Source organism: Mastigoproctus giganteus, chromosome 8 (assembly GCF_048544385.1).
Source record: "Mastigoproctus giganteus isolate SK-2022 chromosome 8, ASM4854438v1, whole genome shotgun sequence".
Lineage (NCBI taxonomy): Eukaryota > Metazoa > Arthropoda > Arachnida > Uropygi > Thelyphonidae > Mastigoproctus > Mastigoproctus giganteus.
In genome coordinates, this window is record NC_143582.1 from 184,997,357 (window position 1) to 185,020,031 (window position 22,675).

Genomic DNA, 22,675 nt, shown 5'->3' on the forward strand with positions numbered 1-22,675 from the left:
GATAGAAAATCAAACAAAGAACAAGTTTGCTTATGATAGAAGCAAAAGCATTAGCAATATTTTATTAAATAATAGTTGTAATAAAATACGTAAGTATTTTATTATGATTATTTATTGTGTTTTGTAATGATTTGGTTCCAAATGTGTGTTCAATCTTGGGCGGTCGGCACCTAACCCTATTTTTCCCTTAGGGCCTGTTGTTTGTATTGCACGATTTTGCATTGCACGAGGGTTTCTAGAAACACAACTATCGTGCTATACGAGGACTGACTGTATATGATATCAAAATTATTTTTTTGCAGTTAGTTCCTTTGTAACCACATCATAGTATCCAATAAAATTTGTCAGACAAGACTTTCCCTTAACAAATCCATGCTGTGTCTGAATTATTGTTACAGCCTTGTCTAGATGATCCTGCAATGCATCTTTAACCAGTGACTCCATTATTTTACCAGGAACAGAAGTTAAACTAACTTGTCTGTAAATACTCGTGTCACCCCTAGATCCCCCTTTGTGAATTGGGGATACATTTGCACATCTCCAGTCTGTGAGGACTTCAACTGAGTCCCAGGATGCTCTCGTAATTATGGCTAAGGGTTTGCTTACTTCCCTCACTACCTCCTTCAATATAATTGGATAGATTCTATCCGTCTCAGGTGTTTTTTTTATGTTTAACTTCAACAATTTCTTCACCACTTTACTCTCCGTTATTGCAAAAAATCATTTAGCTTCCTGTTAGAATTTAGTAAACTTCTGTCTTCCCCTTCCTTACAGAATTCCTCATGTGTGAATGTAGATGCAACAAACTTATTCAGTTTGTCAGCTATCTGGGCAGGATCATCAACAGTCAAACTACCACCATCAAGTGGACCAAGCTGATTCATCCCTTTCCTTCTAGAGTTTACATAAGTAAAAAAGTCTTTGTTGTTTTTCTTAGCATCCCGTGCCAAAGATTTCTTGTAATCTGCCTCCACTTGCCTAATCTCCTTTGTGACTTGATTACAGACTAGCTTATATCTGCCATAGGCTTCTGTGTTGCTTGATAATTTATATGCATCACATGCATTTTTCTTCTCTGCCACGAGTCTCCATTAGTTCAACTGACATCCATTTAGGCTTAAACCTTGAACAATATTTCTTAATCGGTATGAAAAGCCTAGTAGCTTCCATGATTAATTCCTTGACTGCTTCTCACTCAGAATTTGCTGTTCGTAACACCATCAGTTGGTCCCCTGTAAAGAATTTAAAAACTGTCTGAGACCACTGTTGTCACCTTTACGGAAGCAAAAACCCTTCCTTTTACCCCTGATGGTAATTATATCTTTAAGTAAATCCCACATCAATACACCTTTATCCTTCACCACCTTTATCTGCAAATTCTGAATACACGAATAATCACTGCTCATACAAATATTTTAAATATTTGTATAGTTTGTAAATATTTTAGTCACATTCTTTAGCATGCAACAATATTCCTCATGCATTATGGAGCCCGAAGCAAAAGGCCTTTTCCTAAGTGACCTAAGTAAACGCAGGTAAATAATTACTTAGTGATATTTATTCCACCCTGAGAATGCCACGTGGTGGGGTAGCCAATGGGAGAAGAGGGATGTGGATTACGTGGTACACATGGGCGAGGCAATTATGTCACTATAAATGCACATGTAAATAATTACATCAGTCATTTCCTGATTAGATATCGATTATAGTGGCACAGTGTTTGGTAAGGTGCCACCTGTGGTTTCTCACATCTGTACCATCAGTACTCTTGTGATGAATACAGAACCTCTGCAAAAGCCAGAAAAGTGCTGTGTGTTGCATGTGTAGTTTAGTGCTGCTTCTTGGCTGCAGGGGGCCCTAGTGGGACTCCACGTTGCCTGCCACCACCACCACTGGGAAGTGAGCCAGGCTGTTCACAGTACTCTGGCTGCCCTCCATCAGAGGTAGCCTGAGCTTCCTGGCGGAGAACAAAAGAAGGAGGAGGTGGAGAGAGAGAAAAAAAAGAAGAAAACACGAGTCACTTCATTACGAAATCTCTATATCACTTATCAGTGAAGGGATAAAATACCAAATATTTAGTACCTTTGGTTTGGTAAAATACCAAATATTTCAGGAGTATGTGCCGGTAAACAGAATGTTCACAGGCACATACTGATGAAATATTTAGAATGTCTCTTCTAGAACAGTGTTCTCAAACTCTTTTAAAGTGTATACAGTCTCTTAATGTGAAAAAAATTTGGTGAAGGTTGATGACACAATTTAAACATGCTACAAGTGAAGGTCTATTATTAACAATTCTGACAAAATGTGGAAGTTTTTAACCAGTCATGAGACTATGCAAATACTGCATAATATTCTAATGAATGCATAATGTAGATGAACTGATACAGCTACGCTAAGCATTTCACAGTGGTGTCAGTATGGTATGTTTAAATTTTCTTCTCAAGGAAGGAAGACAATTATAAAATGTTCTATAGCACATAAGCAAACTGAAATGAATGATGTATTGTATTTTAATACCCGCCATACAACCACAAATTTGTATTTATAGCTGTGCAAAGTGCTTGTTTTTGCATTACTGCTACTTCCACTAGCAATATTGCTCTTCTATTCTCCTGATCACTTGGTCACTGGTTGGCACCGCTCCTGCTTCCACATGGTGGGACCAGTAACCTGGGTGAAGAAAGTCTCTCTCCCAGAGCTTGAAGGCACAAACATGGACTTAAATAACTTTCCACCTTTAGAGCCTTCATGCTCAAAACCAGAAATGTCTAATGTCAACGACTAACCAATCTAAAAGGCTCCGAAGGGAAGCACAGAGCAACGACACGCCAAACTTTCTGGTGATGCACACTCTCTCTCACCACTCAGCCTGTGGGCAAGTTTTTGCCATTTGTTATCCAGAGATATTTAGAATTTATCGCTAGATCACCAAAAATGGCTAAATGACTACAATATGGAGACCCACTGATTAAAACAGCCGCCTCAAAACATTCTGAGTGGCTGCTCAAAACTTGTTGTTGTTATTTGAAAGCTATTGGCGCAAGAGCAGCTTAGGCTATAATGTGCCTAGCCTAGGTAGGAGAGTTTTGTATATTAGCATTTTTTACTTTACTTGTGGTTTATGGCAGACCCAAGACTTTGCTATATATATTTGTGTAGCTTCTCTATAAAACGTGTACTATTAATTTTATGTTTTGAAAGTATCCAGTTAACTTAAGGAAGCAGAAAACTTCGGTTATATTTGGCCGGTCATCTAAAATTGTTTTAAGCATTAGATTGTTTTGTTTATTCATAATTGATTGAAAGGCTCTTTGATGTTCTCTATGAAATTTTGGACAGTTCACCATGAAGTGATGTATAGTCAGCGGAACTTGACAGTTTTGGCATTGAGGGGGGTCTTCACCTCTGAGTAGATAACAGTGAGTCATATGTGTATGCCCGATTCGCAATCGAGCGAGGATCACTTCTTCCTGTCTATTCGATCGGAAGCTAGTAGACCATGGTCGAAGTGTTTCTTTTATTAGGCGAAGTTTGTTGTTAGTCTGATCTAGCCAGTGTTTTTCCAATTGTTTTATACTGCTTTGGTGGATCAAGGGCTTGTAATCTGTATATGGCATTGTATGAAAGGCATAATCAGATGTGGAAGCTTCTTTTGCTGCTTTGTCTGCTCTTTCGTTTCCAGTTATTCCTGTGTGGCCTGGGATCCAGCAGATTCTGATATTGTGATTTCTTTGTAATACCTTTGATACTGAAAATTGGATATGTTGTAGGGTTGGGTGTCCTTTGGTATTTGCGTTCTGCAAGGCAGTAACAGAGCTAAGCGAGTCCGTGAAAATAATGCTGTTTGCTATCTGTTTATGTTTGATTTGGTTTACAGCCATTGAAATGGCTTGTAATTTAGCAGTAAAAATACTGCATTCTTTTGGGAGTTGTTGGATGAAGGTACGATCCTCAAAATGAATTGCAGCGCCTACACAAGTCTCTGATTCAGACCCATCTGTATATATAAAAGTGTGATGTGGATATTGTTCTTTGTATGCTGCATATAACTGCTGGTAGTTTTTTCTGGATAGAGTGTTTTTCCTCCAGGTTTGAAAATACATATCATATATGGGTTGAACTATGCACCATGGTGGAATGGTCTGTGTAATTGTAGTAGCTACGCTGTCATAATCAAGCTCTCGGCTTAGTAGTAAATCTTTCAGACGGATGTTGGCAGGTCGATTCATCCGTGGATGGGCTTGGTATATGTTTTTCCAGTTATATGAAAACAGAAAATCTCTATTTGGATGATCATTGATAGATTTTATCTTGACGGCATAGTGCAATAACAAGTTCTGTCGTCTAAGCTCCAATGAAGGTTCATGGGCTTCTGCATAGAGGCTTTGTATAGGTGAAGTTCGAAAAGCGCCGAGTGCTATACGGAGTGCACTGTGGTGTATGGGGTCTAACCATCTCAAAGCACTTGGTTTAGCAGAGTCGTAAACAGCTGCTCCATAATCTAGTTTGGCACGAACTATAGATCGATAAAGTTTGAGAAGTGTATATCGATCTGCTCCCCAAGTTGTTGCGGAAAGAACTTTGAGAATGTTTAATTTCTTTAAGCAAGAAAGCCTGAGTTGTTTAATGTGATCAAGGAATGTTAGTTTCTTATCCAAAAGAAGTCCTAAGAATCTTATGCTTGGTACTACTGGGATAATATGTCCGTCAAGTTTCAATTCAGGATCAGGGTGTAGGTTTCGTTTTCTATAGAAGTGTATACACGCAGTTTTTTGTGTGGAAATCCGGAAGCCATTTGTTTGAGCCCATTTGCTTATTTTGTTTACTGTTCCTTGTAGCTGCCGTTCTATACTTCGCATATTCTGAGAGTGATAGGAAATGCTGAAGTCGTCAACGTATAAAACTGCGTCAACGATTCTTGGAATTTGCTCGGTTATTGTATTTATTTTAATAGCGAACAGGGTCGTGCTAAGCACAGACCCCTGAGGCACTCCTTCTTCTTGGATGAAAACCTTTGAAAGGATTGTCTGCAGCCTAACTTGGAATGTCCTGTGTTGCAAGAAATTTTGGATATATTTAGGAAGATGTCCACGTAAACCAAGGAGGTATAGGTTTTGAAGGATTCCATAACGCCATGCCGTATCGTAAGCTTTTTCTATATCAAAGCAGATCATGACGTGATGTTCCTTTCGGATGAAGGCATTCCGTATACTGTTTTCTAATTTTATAAGTAGGTCTAGTGTTAAGCGATTTTTCCTGAAACCATGCTGTGCCGAGTCGAGAAGATTATTACTGTTCAAATACCACATTAAACGAGCGTTGATGATTTTTTCCATAACCTTGCCTAGGCAACTTGTTAAAGCAATTGGACGGTAGTTGCGTGGATTAGAAAGATCCTTTCCCGGTTTTGGGAAGGCCAGAATTATTACATGATGCCAACTATCTGGAAACTGGTTTTCTAGAAAGATTTTGTTGAACAGTTCAAGTAATGCCATTTGGGATTGGTGGTCAAGTTCCTTTATCATCATGTAGTGAATTTGGTCTGGTCCTACAGCGCTTTGCTTTGTCTGCGACAGAGCTGTTTTTAATTCATGGAAAGTTAACGGAAGGTTGTACTGTTCGTCATTTCTTGTGGAAAAATTCAGTTTGTGTTTTTCTATTCTTGCCTTGTATATTTGAAAATTAGAAGTATATGATGTGGTTGCTGATATTTTGGCAAAGGTTTCGCCCAGTGCATTGGCTATTTCTGAAGGCTGTGCGGTGATTTGTCCATTCCAGTTTAGGATTGGAGGTGGATTAATCTGGTAGCTGCCATTCATTTTGCTGATTTTATTCCAGACAGTTTGAGATGGTGTGGAACTTGTTAAAGTAGATGCAAATTTTATCCAGGATGCTTTGCTACTGGCTCTTCTAACATACCTGGCTTGTGCTCGTGCCTTTTTGAATAATACTAGGTTCTCTGTAGTGGGACATCTTCGGAAATTATTCCAGGTTTTATTTCTCTCTCTTTTAGCGTGTGAACATTCTTCATTCCACCATGGTTTTGGATGTGTTGGAAGGTGTGGTGATGTTTTTGGAATAGTCTGCTCAGCAGCTTGGATTAGTTTATTTGTTACATATTGTACTGCTGCATCTAACGGCTTTTGCTTGATAATATCTGCATCTAATTTTACAATGGATTTATACTTTTCCCAATCCGCTTCATTTACTTTCCATTTGGGATTTCTACGTGACTGACATGTGGTTCCTGATATCATGGAAATGATTATTGGATAGTGATCGCTGCTGAGAGGATCTCTGTGTACAGACCAATCAAGTATTGGAAATAATGTTGGAGAACATAATGATAGGTCGATAGCTGTGCTGCTTCCCGATGGAAGATGCGTGTATGTATGTGTGCCATCATTCAACAGGGTTAAGTCATTCTGTTCTATCCATTTTTCGATCTGTTTTCCTCTCCGGTCTATGGCTGTGTTTCCCCACATAGGACTGTGTCCGTTGAGGTCTCCCAGTATACAGAAGGGTGGAGGTAACTGAGTTAATATATCTTCCAAGTCTTGTTGTTGTAATTCTTGGTTTGGGGGATTGTTGTTGTTGTTGTTGTTATTATTATTTTTGGCGCAAGGGCTGATCAGGCCATATTGCGCCGATCAGCGATGTGGACGATACTCATGATGACTGTTTTGCAAACAGTCAGAACTGATTATATAAGTTTATCCGTTTGATAAATGAGAAAAATTCTGTGAGATTGGCATTATTACCTATGATATGACAGAGGTTCAAAGATTCTTTAAGATTAGGAAGAAAACTGAATGAGAGTTGCCGGGCATGCGCGTATAAGGTGCATTCAACAAGAATGTGCTTCATTGTGAGTTGAGAATTGCAGTGTGTACACTGAGGAGGATCATTGCCTGTGAGGAGGAATAGGTGGGTAATGTGACTGTGACCAATTCTTGCTCTGGCTAGGATTACTTCTTCCTTTCTGTTTTCCCGGAAGCTAGAGGCCCATAATTGTGGATCTGGTTTTATTTGAAAGAGCTTATTATCTGGTTTATTTTGCCATATAAGTGTCCATCGTTCCTTACATATTCTTTGTATATTAGATTTGTAGTCAGCATATGGAACGAGAGCACATGATGACTCTGAATTAGAAGGATGTTTGGCTGCATAATCTGCACATTCATTTCCAGGTATCCCAGTGTGGCCTGGGATCCAGCAAAAGATAACTGCAAGCTGGCGTTCCTGAGTGTGTATCAACATATCTCTTATAGTTTTTATTAAAGGATTCTTTGGTGAGGAGGTGTTTTGTAGAGTTATAAGTGTACTCTGCGAGTCCGTATATATTATACTCTTTTTGATGGACAGATGGAGAATATTTTGTAGGGCAAGCTTGATGGCAAATAACTCAGCTGTATAACTGCTGCATTCTGTGGGAAGTGATAGAGAGATGGTGTTGAAAGGGAATACTGCACCTACTGCGCTATCAGACTTTGATCCATCGGTATATATTTTTGTAAAAAGAGGATAATTCTCTGTGTGAGCAGTATGGAGTTGTTGTATATTGATATTTGCCAGGGAATGCTTCCCCCAGTTTAGGAAGTAATTGTCGCAGGATGGTATAGTATAGGCCCATGGGGCGACTGGACAGGTTGGATCTTGGAGGACTTTCTCGAAATGGACATTCCAAGTTTCTGATAGTGCTTGTAATCTGATACCAGTAGGCTGAACAGCACTGGGTTTATTTCTATAAAAGATTTTAAACTGTGGGTCACTAAGTATAGGCCAAATTGGATGGGTGGGCATGCTTCGAATTTTAGCTGCATAATTCAGAAGTAACACCTTTCTTCTGAGACAGAGTGGAACTTCATTGGCTTCAATATAAAGGCTTTGTACTGGCGATGTCCTAAAAGCTCCTGTAGCAATCCTGAGGGCAGAATGTTGAATAGGTGCAAAGCGTGTAAGTACGCTTTCCCTGGCAGAGTCATAAACTGGGGCACCATAATCAAGACGACACCTAATTAGAGTTCTATACAATTGAAGCAGGGTATAGCGATCTGCACCCCATGTTGTCGAAGAAAGAACTCTGAGTATATTCATTTTTTTCTGGCAAGTAGTCCGCAGATATTTGATATGTTCTAAGAAATTAAGCTTACTATCAAAAATGAGGCCCAGGAGACAAATACTTTTCATGACTAATATAGGATGATTCGTTAAGCTCTGGTTCAGGATGCATCTTTCGTTTGTTACAAAAATGAATGACACTGGATTTCTGATGTGATAGTCGGTATCCATTCTGTGTCATCCATAATTCAATATTGTTAAGAGAGGTTTGTAGTTGCCTTTCGATGAAGTTCATATTCTGTGAACTGCAGGAAACAGTCAGGTCATCGGCATAGAGATATGTGTTTACAGGGACTGGTATGCATTTGGTTATATTATTTATTCTTATTGCAAATAAGGTAGAACTCAGAACTGAGCCTTGTGGGACTCCTTCCTGTTGTATATAGATTTGCGAGAGGACTTGCCGATAACGGACTTGAAAAGTTCTATTCTGAAGGAAGTTTTGTATGAAATATGGTAAGTGGCCTCTGAGGTCAAGGGAATGTAGATCTTTCAAGATGCCAAAACGCCAAGTGGTGTCAAAGGCCTTTTCTATGTCAAGGCATACCATAACGAGATGCTCGTTTCGGATAAACGCATTCCTGATGTTTGTTTCAGCTTTGACCATGAGATCCAGGGATGATCGATTTTTCCTGAAGCCAAATTGGCTATCAGATATTAAATGTTTGGAGTCAAGATACCAGGTCAGTCGGCGGTGTATCATTTTTTCCAGGGTTTTGCCCAAGCAGCTGGTAAGATAAGAGAAATAGGTCTATAGTGGTGAGGGACAGAGTGATCTTTCCCTGGTTTGGGAATTGCCAATACATAGGAGTGATGCCAGCGTGTGGGGAATGAATGTTCAGTGAAAATATGATTGTAGAAAGTTAACAGCAAGGATAATGCTTTGTTATCTAAGTGTTTAAGCATTGTATAATACACTTCATCTGGACCAGCAGCACTGTTCTTTGAGGTATGTACGTCTAGGCATCTGTATTTGCAGTTGCTTTCGTGCTTCTGGGAACGAGACTTTCTTTTCTATTTTATATTTCTGGATTTTTTTCTCGTATTTCCACTGTTCACAATTTTTGGAGAAGGCTGGATGGTTGCCTTTACAGTTGGGACAAAGAGAAGACTGGGCATTACAATTGGTTTGGGTATGCTCTTTCGATCCACAGTTTGGGCATACTGGGTCACCTCAACAGACTGTTTGTGAGTGTCCAAATTTCTGACACTTATAACATCTTACTGGGTTTGGAATATATGGCCGTATGCGACAATGCAAATACCCTGCTTTCACTGACGAAGGTAGGTTTGGTGAGCTGAATGTTAGTATGATGCTCCGAGTTGGAGTTAGCTCGCCATCTTTTTTCATCATGATTCATTTGGCCTGTGTGACTTTCTGTTCCTGCAATTCCTGTACAATTTCCTCCTCTGAAACATTCATTAGGTCCCATTCTGAAATTACACCTTTGGATGTATTTAGTGTGGCATGTGGGGACACCTTGACTTGAATTCCACCAAATGAATTGAGTCTAAGTAGAGACTCAGAGTGTTTAGAGCTTGTGGTCTCTACAAGCAAGTCGCCAGATTTTAGTCGCCTCACCATTTTCAGGGAACCAGCTATATTCTCAAGACATTTTTGAATTAGAAATGGCGATAGATTGCCTAAGGGTTGGTTTGTCAGTGAATGGAGAATCAGAAAACTCGGATGTTCAATTCGATGAGTATCCGTTTTCAGTCTCTTTGGATTGGTAGAGTCGACATCAGGTTGATGCAAATCCGTATTATTCAGATTTGCAGTCTTAATCGGGGGGAAGTTGTCATATTCCATGTTTTGCTCCTTTTGGCCCTGGGGGTTTGCTTTACCTCCCAGGTTTCCGGCACCGCCACGGGGAGGCAGGAGCAGTGCCACTAGGTGACCAAGCGGCTGAGTTAATTGGTTAGTACTGTTAGAAATAGAAACAGAAAGGTGGCTTCCCTTTCTGGGCCTTTGCCTACTTCTTGTAGTGCGAAAGTGCTGCAGTAATTTATAAATAAAGAAAACGGTAGTTGGAACGAAATATAATTTGTTCAAAGGCTCTTTGGATATAATGCTTTTTGGAACGCACAAAAATCACTTGGTCATGGAACGCTTGGCACCCGGGGCCGGTTTGGGGGAACGTAAATTGTTATAATGGTTATGAGAGATTTAATGGCTATGCGTACTGCAACCGCCTCAAGGGTTGTGTTTAGTGGAAGAACTTGGGAAAGAATGTGTGAATTTACCAAAATTGCCACACCACCATGGGTCGTGCCGCCTGTTACTCTGTCTTTACGGTATGTGATATAGTTCTTTACTGTGGGAAAGTCTTGAGGTCTGAGATATGTTTCTTGCAGGCAAAGACACAGCGGGGTATGCTGTGCAATCAGATCATATATATCATGTATATTATTGCGGAAACCTCTGCAGTTCCATTGGATTATAATCCCCATTATTTGGTTTTGGAGAAAGTGTCAGACTGTTTCTTAGCTGTTGCTTTAAGCTTTTCAAGTTTATGTTTTTCCTTTGGAAAATATGGTTTGCTGGTATCCATTTCTTCTTCCGCAAAAATCTCTAGTACTGATTCCTCTGCTTGATTGGTCAATTCTGTATCCATTTGTTCCGTTGGCTTCTGGCTTATAATATTACGTTTTTCTGTGGCTTTTGTTTCTGAGTGTTTTGCATTTGGAGGTACAGATAGTGGCGTGTTTGTGACTTTCTCTTTTTGTTTTGGCTAGGATGTGATAAGTAGACCTCGTGCCCAGTCCGAAATAGACTTCTTTGGGGGAATCGCGAAATCTGTTTGCGTCTCTATTGTACGCCGATTCTTTATGATCTGTGCATAGGAAGGTCTGTTTAAAATAGTCGGGAGTACAGTTCTCTTAGCTTCTTGGTATGTGACGGAGTGTTCTACTTTATATCGTTGAATCTGCTTTTCTCTTTTCCAGAATTCGCAGTTCTTAGAATAGGCGGAATGATCCCCCTTACAATTTGGACACTTCGGTTGCTCGGCTGGACAGTTCTGATTGGTATGATCTTGAGATCCACAGTTGGAACAGATATGAACTCCACAGCATGCCATTTGTGAATGACCATACTTTTGGCATTTAAAGCAGCGGAGAGGATTCAGAATGTATGGTCTGATGTTACAATTTAGATATCCGGCCTTTACCGATGTAGGTGGTTTGGGAGTGTTAAAGGTCAGTATCAAATTTCTAGTTGGAGTAAGTATACCATCTCTAGTTACATTAATCCTTCTCACAGCAATGACACCTTGATCTTCTAGCTCATTTTTAATTTCTTCTTCTGAGACTAATAATAAGGTCCCATTCAGAAATTACTCCTTTTGATGTATTTAGGCTGTTATAGGGAGAGACTGCTACTGGGATCCCTCCAAAAGTTCTCATCTGAAGCAGTCTTTCTGCATGTTTGGCACTGGCTGTCTCGACTAAAATGTCGCCTGATTTCAGTCTCTTGACATTTTTTGGTGTTCCAGCTACACTTTCTAGGCATTTTTGGATTACAAATGGCGACAGTTTTCCCAATGGCTGTTCTGATGTTGAATGAAGGACTAGAAAGGTAGGTGCATGAAGCGATGTTATGTCCTTTTTTTTGTCTTTTGGTAACATTTGTCTCATTATCCTCATTTTTCCGACTCAAAGGAGTCGGATCTTTGGGATCTGTGGTTGTGATATTTGGATCATTCATGTTTGCTCCTTTTAGCCCTGGGAGTGAGAGCTTTTCCTCCCAGGTTTCCGGCCCCGCCACGGGGAGGCAGGAGCGGTGCCACCTAGTGACCAAGCGGAAGTTGATTAGTAGTTAGTAGAACTAGAAAATAAATAAAAGAAAGGTGTCTTTCCTTTCTTAGGATTCTTTGTGCTGGTACTTTTCAGCAACTATATATATATCTGAAAATTAAAATAAATATGATATTTAAAAATAAAAACATCAGCCAGTAGTACGGCAATAATGCAGAGCGAAACAAAACGTAAAAAAAATTTAGTCAATTAAGTCATTAAACCCAATTAATAAAACATGATGTAAATTTAAATGCAGCGATTCCATGACCATTATTGGCCTCGTGGTCCTCTGTCGATATGGGGCATGATGGTCAGTCTATTATTTTGATATTTTAGTTTTTTTGGTAGTTTCTTTAACCCTCTTTTGGTGATATTTCACGTCTTTTGGAAATGGTACCTTCGAGGGGGTTCCGCTAAATTATGTATAATTGGCATTATTTTAAATTTACATCATGTTTTATTAATTGGGTTTAATGACTTAATTGACTAAATTATATAGGGGATTATCGACTACCTTTTGTCCTACTACCGCTACTTTCCCTTCCCTGTTTGTTTATTTTATATTTTTTTACGTTTTGTTTCGCTCTGCATTATTGCCGTACTACTGGCTGATGTTTTTATTTTTAAATATCATATTTATTTTAATTTTCAGATATAATTAGGCATCATGTGGAGGATGTGCATTTGCTGCCTCTAATGATAGCTACATAGCCATATTTATTTATTATTTTTATCACTTTCGCGTAACTTTTACCTTACATAATATAAATTAATGGTAGTAGTGGGTTGATATGCTAAATAAGCAGCGCCTGTGCCGCCATCTATTTCTTTCCTTTCTATTATATAAGCTGGTTAAGCTTGCATTATGTCAGTGGTGTGGCTCTGATCTAGAGTGCTGTCTGTTCTATAGATTATTTTTCGCTGCATAAGGACCACCGCCATGCAAATCCTTTGCATTGGTTGATCTATCGGAGAATGGAGGTGTGGTTTGGTTCTTCGATATTTCCGCCTTTGCGAAGATTTGTATGACGATTGAAATGCAGCGATTCCATGACCATTATTGGCCTCGTGGTCCTCTGTCGATATGGGGCATGATGGTCAGTCTATTATTTTGATATTTTAGTTTTTTTGGTAGTTTCTTTAACCCTTTTTTGGTGATATTTCACGTCTTTTGGAAATGGTACCTTCGAGGGGGTTCCGCTAAATTATGTATAATTGGCATTATTTTAAATTTACATCATGTTTTATTAATTGGGTTTAATGACTTAATTGACTAAATTATATAGGGGATTATCGACTACCTTTTGTCCTACTACCGCTACTTTCCCTTCCCTGTTTGTTTATTTTATATTTTTTTACGTTTTGTTTCGCTCGGCATTATTGCCGTACTACTGGCTGATGTTTTTATTTTTAAATATCATATTTATTTTAATTTTCAGATATAATTAGGCATCATGTGGAGGATGTGCATTTGCTGCCTCTAATGATAGCTACATAGCCATATTTATTTATTATTTTTATCACTTTCGCCTAACTTTTACCTTACATAATATATATATATATATATATATATGTACAATAGACAATTTTCTTTAAACTCTATAAATGTGTATCACTATCACTTTAGAAATCGCTTTATAATCGCAGAGATATCGCCTGATCACTAGAAACGCTTGGCACTCGGGGCCACTGCTCAAAACAATGATATTTGGTGGGCTGCCAGTATCTGTCACTCTCTACAATACCTTAAATTCATTTAGAGGTGTCATCACAGAGTGGAACCTATTTACAGTATCTGAAGAAGAATTAGTTCAGGAACTTAGCAATCAAAAAGTAATCAGTGCTAAATGAATAATGACGAAAAAAGATGGAAATCTCACTCCAACTTGATCCATCAAATTTAACTTTCAGCACTTCAGATTTGCCATCCTCAGTAAAAGCTGGCTATTTAAACTGCCAAATTACATCCCAAATCCCATTTGTTGTTTTAAATGACAGAAATAAGGCCATTCCCAGCAGGCATGTAGAGGTGATGCTATTTGTCCTATTTGTGGTTGCAAGGAGCATACACAAGCATATTGTTCAGCCTCAACTCCTGTTTGCCACAACTGCAAAGGAAGTGACCCAGCCTTTTCTAAATCATGTGAAATGTAGAAAACAGGAAGAAAATTCAAAAATACAAAATAAAACAAAGTCACATATCCTGAGGCAAGTTATGTTGATCATGCCCAGTCATCCTTATGCATCTCACACTCGAAGCTATCCCTCAACAGCAACTCAAACATATGCATCAATATCCCCCCCCAGCACATCTCTAGCTAACTGAGTTAAAACTACACTATAAAACTCTGGAAAAGACACACCTCAAACTAAAACCAATGAAGCAACCAACACTCCAATTAGCATCCCAACTGATATTCCAATGGTCTCACACGATACAAAAGTATCAAACTTTGCTAAAGGTGGTAAAGAAAACCAAACCACCCACAAACAGTATGGAATTGGATGTACACTCAGCTTATGAGGAACTCATATTAGAACCTCATGCAAACAACACTGTGGATATTGGATGCCTCATCTTCCCATAAAAACCGCAAAAAATGCTCTTCGTACGAAAAACAGTCATATGAATCATCCTCAGCAAAACCTAAATGACGCACACAACACTTAACAATGGAACTGCAGAGGACTAAGCAGTCATTCTGATGACTTAAAGGATTTACTCACTCAGTTCAATCCCATAGGTGTATGTATACAGGGAACATTCTTGTCATCGCACGTTGCTAAAATTTTCAAATCACAGTTGTGCCCCCGTATCCGTTGATTCAGTTACCTGCAGTTAGGGGGGGGCACGTACTACTCGCGTCCAATACAATGCTTCCCCTTGATTTTTTACAAAGTTGCGTATGGTTTTGTCACCAATATTATAATAGTTCTTCAGAGATTTAATGGATGATTTCAAACTTTTGAAAGCTAAATCAATCTACACTTTGAGGGTCGTACCTTATCAGTGATTCCAATAATTTTTGTTAACAAATTATAAATGAATCTGCCAGCATAGTTGAAAAAGCAAGAGCTGAAGCAGGTGAGAATAGTTACACTGAATTAGAGGCATCATCAAAGACACGATTATAAAATAAAAATGAAATGTCATATTTTTAGCATTTCATTTTTGCACAGTAGAAACCTATAAAGTAAATCAAAATGTAAAGGCAGTTTGTGTATAAAACTAGCACTCCATGTCAGAACATGCTTTCAAGATCATCACCTAGTCTGTTTTATACAGTCGAGGTGTAATCACGGATCTGCTTTTCAATTGTGCTATTGGTGAAAATGCCATAATTTTTTTTCTTGTATGGTATTAAACTGACAGGTTACTCTCAAAAATGACTGTTACACATTAATTGTTGGTTCAATGCGAAAGGCTGAAACTTTTAGTATCTTTGTAAATATAGCCAAATTTTTATTTAAACAGTTTTGGAAGTGAACAATTATTATTTACTTGGGATTACATATGCAAAGAACCTGTCAGGTACCACATCACTATTTCTATTTTTACCTTCTGCTTTAGCACGCTTATTTCAATTTCAGCAACATGTCTGCTACAGAAAAAAAAATTTTTTTTTAGTTTAATTATTGTATAAATATGTTTTTTGTTTATGACAAACCTTTATTTATTTGATAAAAAATATATATGTGCACAGGAGTAAGTTTGCATTTGTGTTCCTAATAGTTTTCTGAATAGACAATGCAAGTGACTTATTAGCTTCATGTTGTAACATGAAGCTAATAAGTCACTTGCATTGTCTATTCAGAAAACATCATCAGTGGGACCAACTGATGATGTTAACAACAGCAAACTCAAAATGGGAAGCATTCAAAGAACTTATCTTTGAAGCTACTAGGCTTTACATACCAACTAAGAAATATTGTTCAAGGTTCAGGCCTAAATGGATGTCAGAAGAACTAATGAGACATATGGCAGAGAAGAAAAATGCATGGGATACATATAAATTAACATGTGACACAAAAGCCTATGATAGCATTAGCATTAGTAGAGGCATTTGATGCAAGAAAGCAAGTTTATGCAGCATCAGCCAAAAAAAAAAAAACCACTTCCACTTCACCCTCTGTTCGTTCAAAATACCTGTCCAGCTGAGCCTTAAACTTATTTAGGCTATCAACTTCCACGACATAGATATAAGTTGATCTGTAACCAAGTTACAAAGGAGGTAAGGCAGGCGAAGGCAGATTACAAGAAATCTTTGGCAAGGGATGCAAAGAAAAACAGCAAGGAGTTCTTTACTTATGTGAACTCTAGAAGGAAGGGGATGAATCAGATTGGTCCACTTGATATCGATGGTTCAACTGTTCATGATCCTGCTCAGGTAGCTAACAAACTAAATCAATGTTTTGCATCTACATTCACACATGAGGAGTTATTCAGGAAGGGGAATGCCATAGATGAAGTAAACACTGGCAGTGAGCTAGATGATCTTGTAATAATTGCGAGTAAAGTGGAGGAGAAATTGTTGAAGATAAATACAAGAAAGGCACCTGGGGTGGATGGGATCTATCCAGTTATATTAAAGGAGGCAGCAAAGGAAGTAAGCAATCCATTAGCCATAATTATGAGAGCTTCCTTGGACTCAGGGGAGGTACCCACAGACTGGAGATGTGCAAATGTAACCCCAATTCACAAAGGAGGATCAAAGGCTGACACAAGTAATTATAGACCTGTGAGTTTAACTTCTGTTCCTAGAAAATTAATGGAAGCACTGGTGAACGAAGCGCTGCAGGATCATCTTGACAAGAATTCAGTTATAGCTCAGACAAAGCATGATTTTGTTAAGGGAAGGTCTTGCCTGACCAATTTGATTGGATACTATGATGTAGTCACAAAAGAATTGGATGCAGGGAATAACTTTGATATTATATATTTGGATCTTAGAAAGGCTTTTGATACTGTTGCACATGGAAGACTACTGCACAAATTGGAGCAGTGTGGCACTGGTGGCAAATTGTTGCTATGGATAAAGGGATAGTTGAGTGGCAGAAGACAGGACCGAGAGTGGTAATTAATGGACACTGCTCATCATGGACTAATGTTATTAGTGGAGTCCCTCAGGGTTCAGTGTTGGGTCCATTGTTGTTTTCTGCATTTATAAATATTGATATCAATATTTATTTTAATGTCCTCAAGCTTAATGTCCAAGTTTGCAGACGATACAAAGGTTGGCAGGGTTGTCAAGGACACTACTGACATTATGCTGCTGCAACAGGATCTGGAAAGGTTGAGCAGATGGGCTGAGAGATGGCAAATGAAGTTTAACATTGACAAATGTAAAGTACTACATATGGGAAACAGCAACCCCAGAGCAACGTATCACCTCTGTGGTACTACACTGACAGTGGTAGAGAATGAAAGGGACTTGGGGGGGGTTGTGCAGGCAGATATGAAGTTCTCTGAGCAGTGCAGACGAGCTGCAAGAGTAGCTCGTGGTGTCTTATCAATGATATACAGGAATTTTTCTAGCAGGGATAGGGAGGTGATTATTCCCTTGTATAAGGCAATGGTCAGGCCGCACCTTGAGTACTGTATACAGGTCTGGAGGCCTCGTTTCAAGAAGGATGTAGAGCTGCTGGAACGAGTACAGAGAAGGGCAACAAGGTTAGTGAACGAAACGAAGGGTTGCTCTTACGAAGAAAGGCTTAAGTTTTGCAAATTACAGTGTCTGGAGACTAGGCACCGGCGAGGTGATCTGATAGAGGTGTACAAAGCTGTGAATGGTTTGAGCATGCTCAATGCTGATGTGATACTGCCTCTTGCTCAGAATAATCACCTCAGAGGGCATAAATTCAAATTGAGGAAAGACAGATGTAGGATAGATGTGCAGAAATTTGCCTTTAGTCAGCGGGTAGTTGGTTGGTTGAACAGACTTCCATCCCTTGTTGTGGAAGTTGATAGCCTAAATAAATTTAGGGCTCAGCTGGACAGGTATTTCGAATGAACGGAGGGGTGAAGTGGAAGGGTTTTTTTTTTTTTTTTTGGCTGATGCTGCATAAGCTTGCTTTCTTGCATCATATGCCTCTACTAATGCTAATGCTTATATTTTTATGACTTTTCTGCACTAATAAAAGTTTATTTTGTTGAAAGTAACAAAAAAAAAAAAAACATTTAAAAAAAACACTCATAAAAAGTAATAAAATAGAATAAAAATAACAGTAAAAGATCACAAAAAAAAAAAAAAAAAATCACTTTCTAGAAAAAAAAAAAACAAAGTTGGACACCTATCAGGTGCTGCACAACCAAATCTGTTACAATATTAGGTGGCTTATGGACTGATGTGATAAGTGCTTGAAAAACCAATGGATCTACATGGAAAAGTAATATTAAATTTATTGCATATTTGGTTCCTTTGATATAATAAAAAATAAACAGCTTTAACTTTTTTATTTACTCGTGTATTTAATTTTTACGCAAGTATGGCAAAAGCTACATATTAACTGTGATTCACAACTGTTGGGATGTTGAATATCCTTAGCATCAGTGAGTTTTGTGAATTATATTACAGAACTTCTTGATTAAATCTCTGTTGTGGTAACATAAATTTGTTCATTATAAAAGATCAACAGTGTTAAATAAATGTGGTATTGTTGTTGTTGACAAAACAGAAAATAAAGTTTGAAAAAATTAACCAAGACAGTGTGACACTAATGTTGACTTAAATTTTGATATTGATTATACAAATTTTAAGGAAACAAATGAAGCCCTCCCATATATGGAGTAATGGAAAGAAAGAGGCAAACTCCAAAAGAAAGGCCAGCGAGAGTAAGCCTCCTTTCAGGCATAAAGTTATCACTAGTGAAGTAGAGAAAATATCTGGAAGAAATTTCAGAAGGGGGAAAACTACTAACATATGTTTCCTTTAATGGTCTGAAGCTGTCACAAGCTGAACTGAATTTAGAGAATAAAATAGAGCCAACCGAAGTGAGAATGGTGGGTTTGCATTGAATATGAAGTATACATGGAAAATAACTGGTATGATAACAGAGAGAGAGAGTGAGAGAGAGAGAGAGAGAGAGAGAGAGAGAGAGAGAGAGAGAGAGAGAGAAATTTGGCCGCTGATGAGCCATCTCCTCAGGGAAAGGCTCATGTACTGATTAATTTGGCAAACAACTGCCTACCATTCCCAGAACATTCCATTCAATACTACTGTGGTCTTCTGTCAAAAGGAGGTCAGAAGATTTTGAACAGTCTTAATACCAAGGAACCATCAGGTCCGGATGGAATTTCTCCACTTGTTCAAAAGAAACCTCCTGCACTCCTGAGCTTACTAGTTTTTTTTTTTACACTTTCTTATTCCACTGGTGTTTTCCCTTCTGCTTGGAAATTTTCTCATATACAGACAGTTCTTAAAAAGGGTGACAAATCAATCCCATCCAATTATCGCCCCATTGCACTTACTTCTACTCTTTCCAAAATAATGGAGAAATCTATTAACCGCCAATTGCTAAACTACATAGAAACCTTCCATCTGATCAATGATCGCCGGTAGGGATTCCATCAGTGTCGATCCATTGGTGATATACCGACATGTTACCCATCTATGGACAAATTCAATGGAACAGTGGAACAGTATTCCAAAACTCAAGCAGTTGCTCTTGACATTTCAAAGGCCATAAGTTTGTGTTTGCCATAAGTTCTCCAAAATAAGCTTCCATCTTATGGTTTACCAACTGTTTTTTGTAACTGGGTATCCAGTTTTCTCTCTGACTGTTCACTGTGGTTGGTGGTAGACATCTCTCTGTCTTCTAACTGCTCCACTGATGCAGGTGTTCCCCAAGGTTCAGTTCTTTCTCCCACTCTTTTTCTCTTGTATATTAATGACCTTCTATTGACGGGAAATCCTATCATAGTTTTCCTGATGATAGCACATTGCATTCCACCTTCCAAGTTTGAGAAACCTTGCCCTGCACAAACAGTTTCAATTTCTCAAATATCCACTATGAATTCCCTAAATGCTGATCTCCAGTTAATTCTCTAGTGGGGACAAAGATAACTTAGTTTATTTCAATCTTTCTAAAACTCAGTCCTGCTTATATCTCATAAAAAGGTTTCTTCTGCTGCTATGCTTATCTTTGATGATATTCAGATTCTAGACAAGATCACATATCTCTATTAGGGATGACCCTGATTTCTAATCTGTCTTGGCATATGCACATCATAATTTCTGTTTCCTCTGTATTTAAAAAACTGGGTTTTCTCTTTCACGCTCAGTGTTATACTTTTTTCCAAACAGCTGCTCACTCTGTACATATTGAAAATCTGCTGTACCATGGAACATGGTTTCCACATCTGGGGTGATGCCCCTAAAACCTCTCCCAGGCTTCTAGATTCCATTCAAAGGAGAAATAGGTTAATCAATGACCCATCTCTTTCTCTCTCTCTCTCTCTCAGATGTTCAGTTTCTGCTGCATGCCTTTTCTATTGATACTTCCATGAGCACTGTTCTTCTGAATTAGCTTTTATAATTACTGCTATCTCTTCCAAATCAGTCCAAACACATGCTGCAAAAAGTCAGCATCCTTTTCCTGTCCTACTTGAAACTCACAGAACAAACTTTTATTCTTCCTCGTTTATTCCTTCAACTTCTGTTTTCTGGAATAACCTCCCTTCATATATATATTTCCTGAAAATTACAACCTACAGAAATTCAAGTGTACGTCAACAAGTATCTTCTTTCATCTTCTCAACCTTCAACCCATGCATGGTACTAAGTACTACAGATTCTAATACCTCTCATGCTTGGGGTTTTCATAAAAAAAAAAAAGGGGAGGGGAATAAATAAAATAATTATCAAATGAAAGATATTCTGATATTTAAAGGTAAGTGAATGTAGTGAACTAGATTCAACAGTTTCTGCTGCAGAGTCAATTGTAATGACCTATGGTATTTCTTTCTGCACTCATATTATTTTGAGCACTCTCACCACACACACAACAAACTTTGAAAAATACCAAAATACACAAGGAAATGTTCACAATAGTAAAAGCAGTAGTAGCAGCTTATTTCAACTACAGTCCAAGAAGAGTTTCCAACTTTTTTTTAAGGCACCTTAATTACCTTAATATATATTGCATGGCGAGGCAATAATTTCAAAAGCTGCACAATACACTTGGTAGAAAAATAAACTGATGAAAAGAACTAGAGAAAGAGTGTTAAAAAAATATACAGTGCCTGTTAAATTTATAATAATTTTAATTATTATTCTGATGAAAAAAAAAAAGCAATATTTAGAGAATGAGTGCACTATTTCTAAAAACTACTGGTGATAAATTATAAAGAATGCTGATTTACAGGGTTGGGGAGTGGGAATATTCATTTATCTTTACAAATTTACAAAAGCTCTTTTAAAATGGATATCACTTGCAATTCAATTATTATTTAATGAGTAAGCAAAGAAGAAAAACTGCTCATATATAGCTTACTTGCTGTAGTTTAATGTATCCTTATACATCTTATGAGTTTTGTCTGTGTCAGTACTCGAATGTTCCAAGCCATTTCCCGTGAGAATGAATTTCAAAAGAGATTCCAGGTACTTTATTCCTTGGATTATAGTGTCTTTCTAAAATAATAAAAAATAAATAATAATTTGCATTGGTTATTCAAAATTTGTCAAATCATACTTCAAATTAGTTTTATATATGAGGGGCATTTGAAAAGTTCGTGGCCTGAGTATGAAAGGTTCATTTGAGAAGTTTGGTAACATGTTACTTTTCAACATAGTCCCTTTTGGAGTCAATATACTTTTACCACTGTTGCTGCAATGCCTTGATTTCAGCTGTGAAGAAAGTTTTCTCTTGAGCCTCTAGAATGCATCCATTGAAACAATGACGTCACAGTGGGAAAATGAATGTCAGCCAAGTATTTTTTGAAATTAGGAAATAGTTGAAAGTCTGGCAGTGCTAGATCTGATGAATGTGGGAGAAGGTCCAAGATTTAAAAGCTGCACTCATGCAGTGCAGCCATGGAAATGACAGACACCTTTACTGAGTTTTCCTCGATGTTTCCGTGAAAACGCCCCATGAGGCCTGTGTAATATGCTGCTCTGATTGTCTGCTTTTTCTGAAAGTTTTTTTTTTTTTTTTAATCCACTAGCAACACTCATCAGCATCCAAAAAACCTATGCCACAGCCTTGCCAGGAGAAGGAATCAACTTGGCTTTCTTTTCCACTGTTGGTACTGCTCTTTTGTCTCTGACTGAAAGTAATGGACCCACATCTCATCCATGGTCACAGATGTTGCAAGTAAATTTGCTGGAAAATGATGCAAAAGCTCACTTGACAAGTCTTGAACATTTCTGATCTGAGATCCATCATGCTGATATCTTTTTCATAGCAACAAGCTTGGTTATTATGGGGTACACATGTTCAGGTGAGATGCCAAGATGCTGGCAATGTACCGAACTGTCACTTGTTAATCACTCATCACCAGATCATGCACGCTCACCTGATCTCCTGCAATATCCACCACTCCTCGCCTCTTCTGCAGTGATGGATGTTGCAAGTCTTTCACACAGCATGGGTCATCTTCCAGGCTCTCTCGCCCTCTTTTAAATTCTGCTGCCCACTTAACCATGGAATAGGAAGGGGATTCCTTCGCCGATGTAGTAACCGCATTCTCATGAATTGTCTTTGGTGTTTTTTCCTTTTTTCCCAAATATGGATGACTACACAACTGATTTTTCCA

The 22,675-nt window shown here is 38.3% G+C and overlaps 1 protein-coding gene across 2 annotated transcripts in view; it reads right to left on the reverse strand.

Moving 5' to 3' along the window:
• LOC150082063 (uncharacterized) overlaps positions 1 to 22,675 on the reverse strand; it is a 562,503-nt gene that overhangs the window by 63,751 nt on the left and 476,077 nt on the right. For both annotated transcript variants that reach the window (XM_090379088.1, XM_090379087.1), the window contains exon 17: positions 21,415 to 21,551. In XM_090379088.1, coding sequence (XP_090235214.1) covers positions 21,415 to 21,551 — 137 coding nt within the window. The remainder of the gene's footprint in view (positions 1 to 21,414; positions 21,552 to 22,675) is intronic.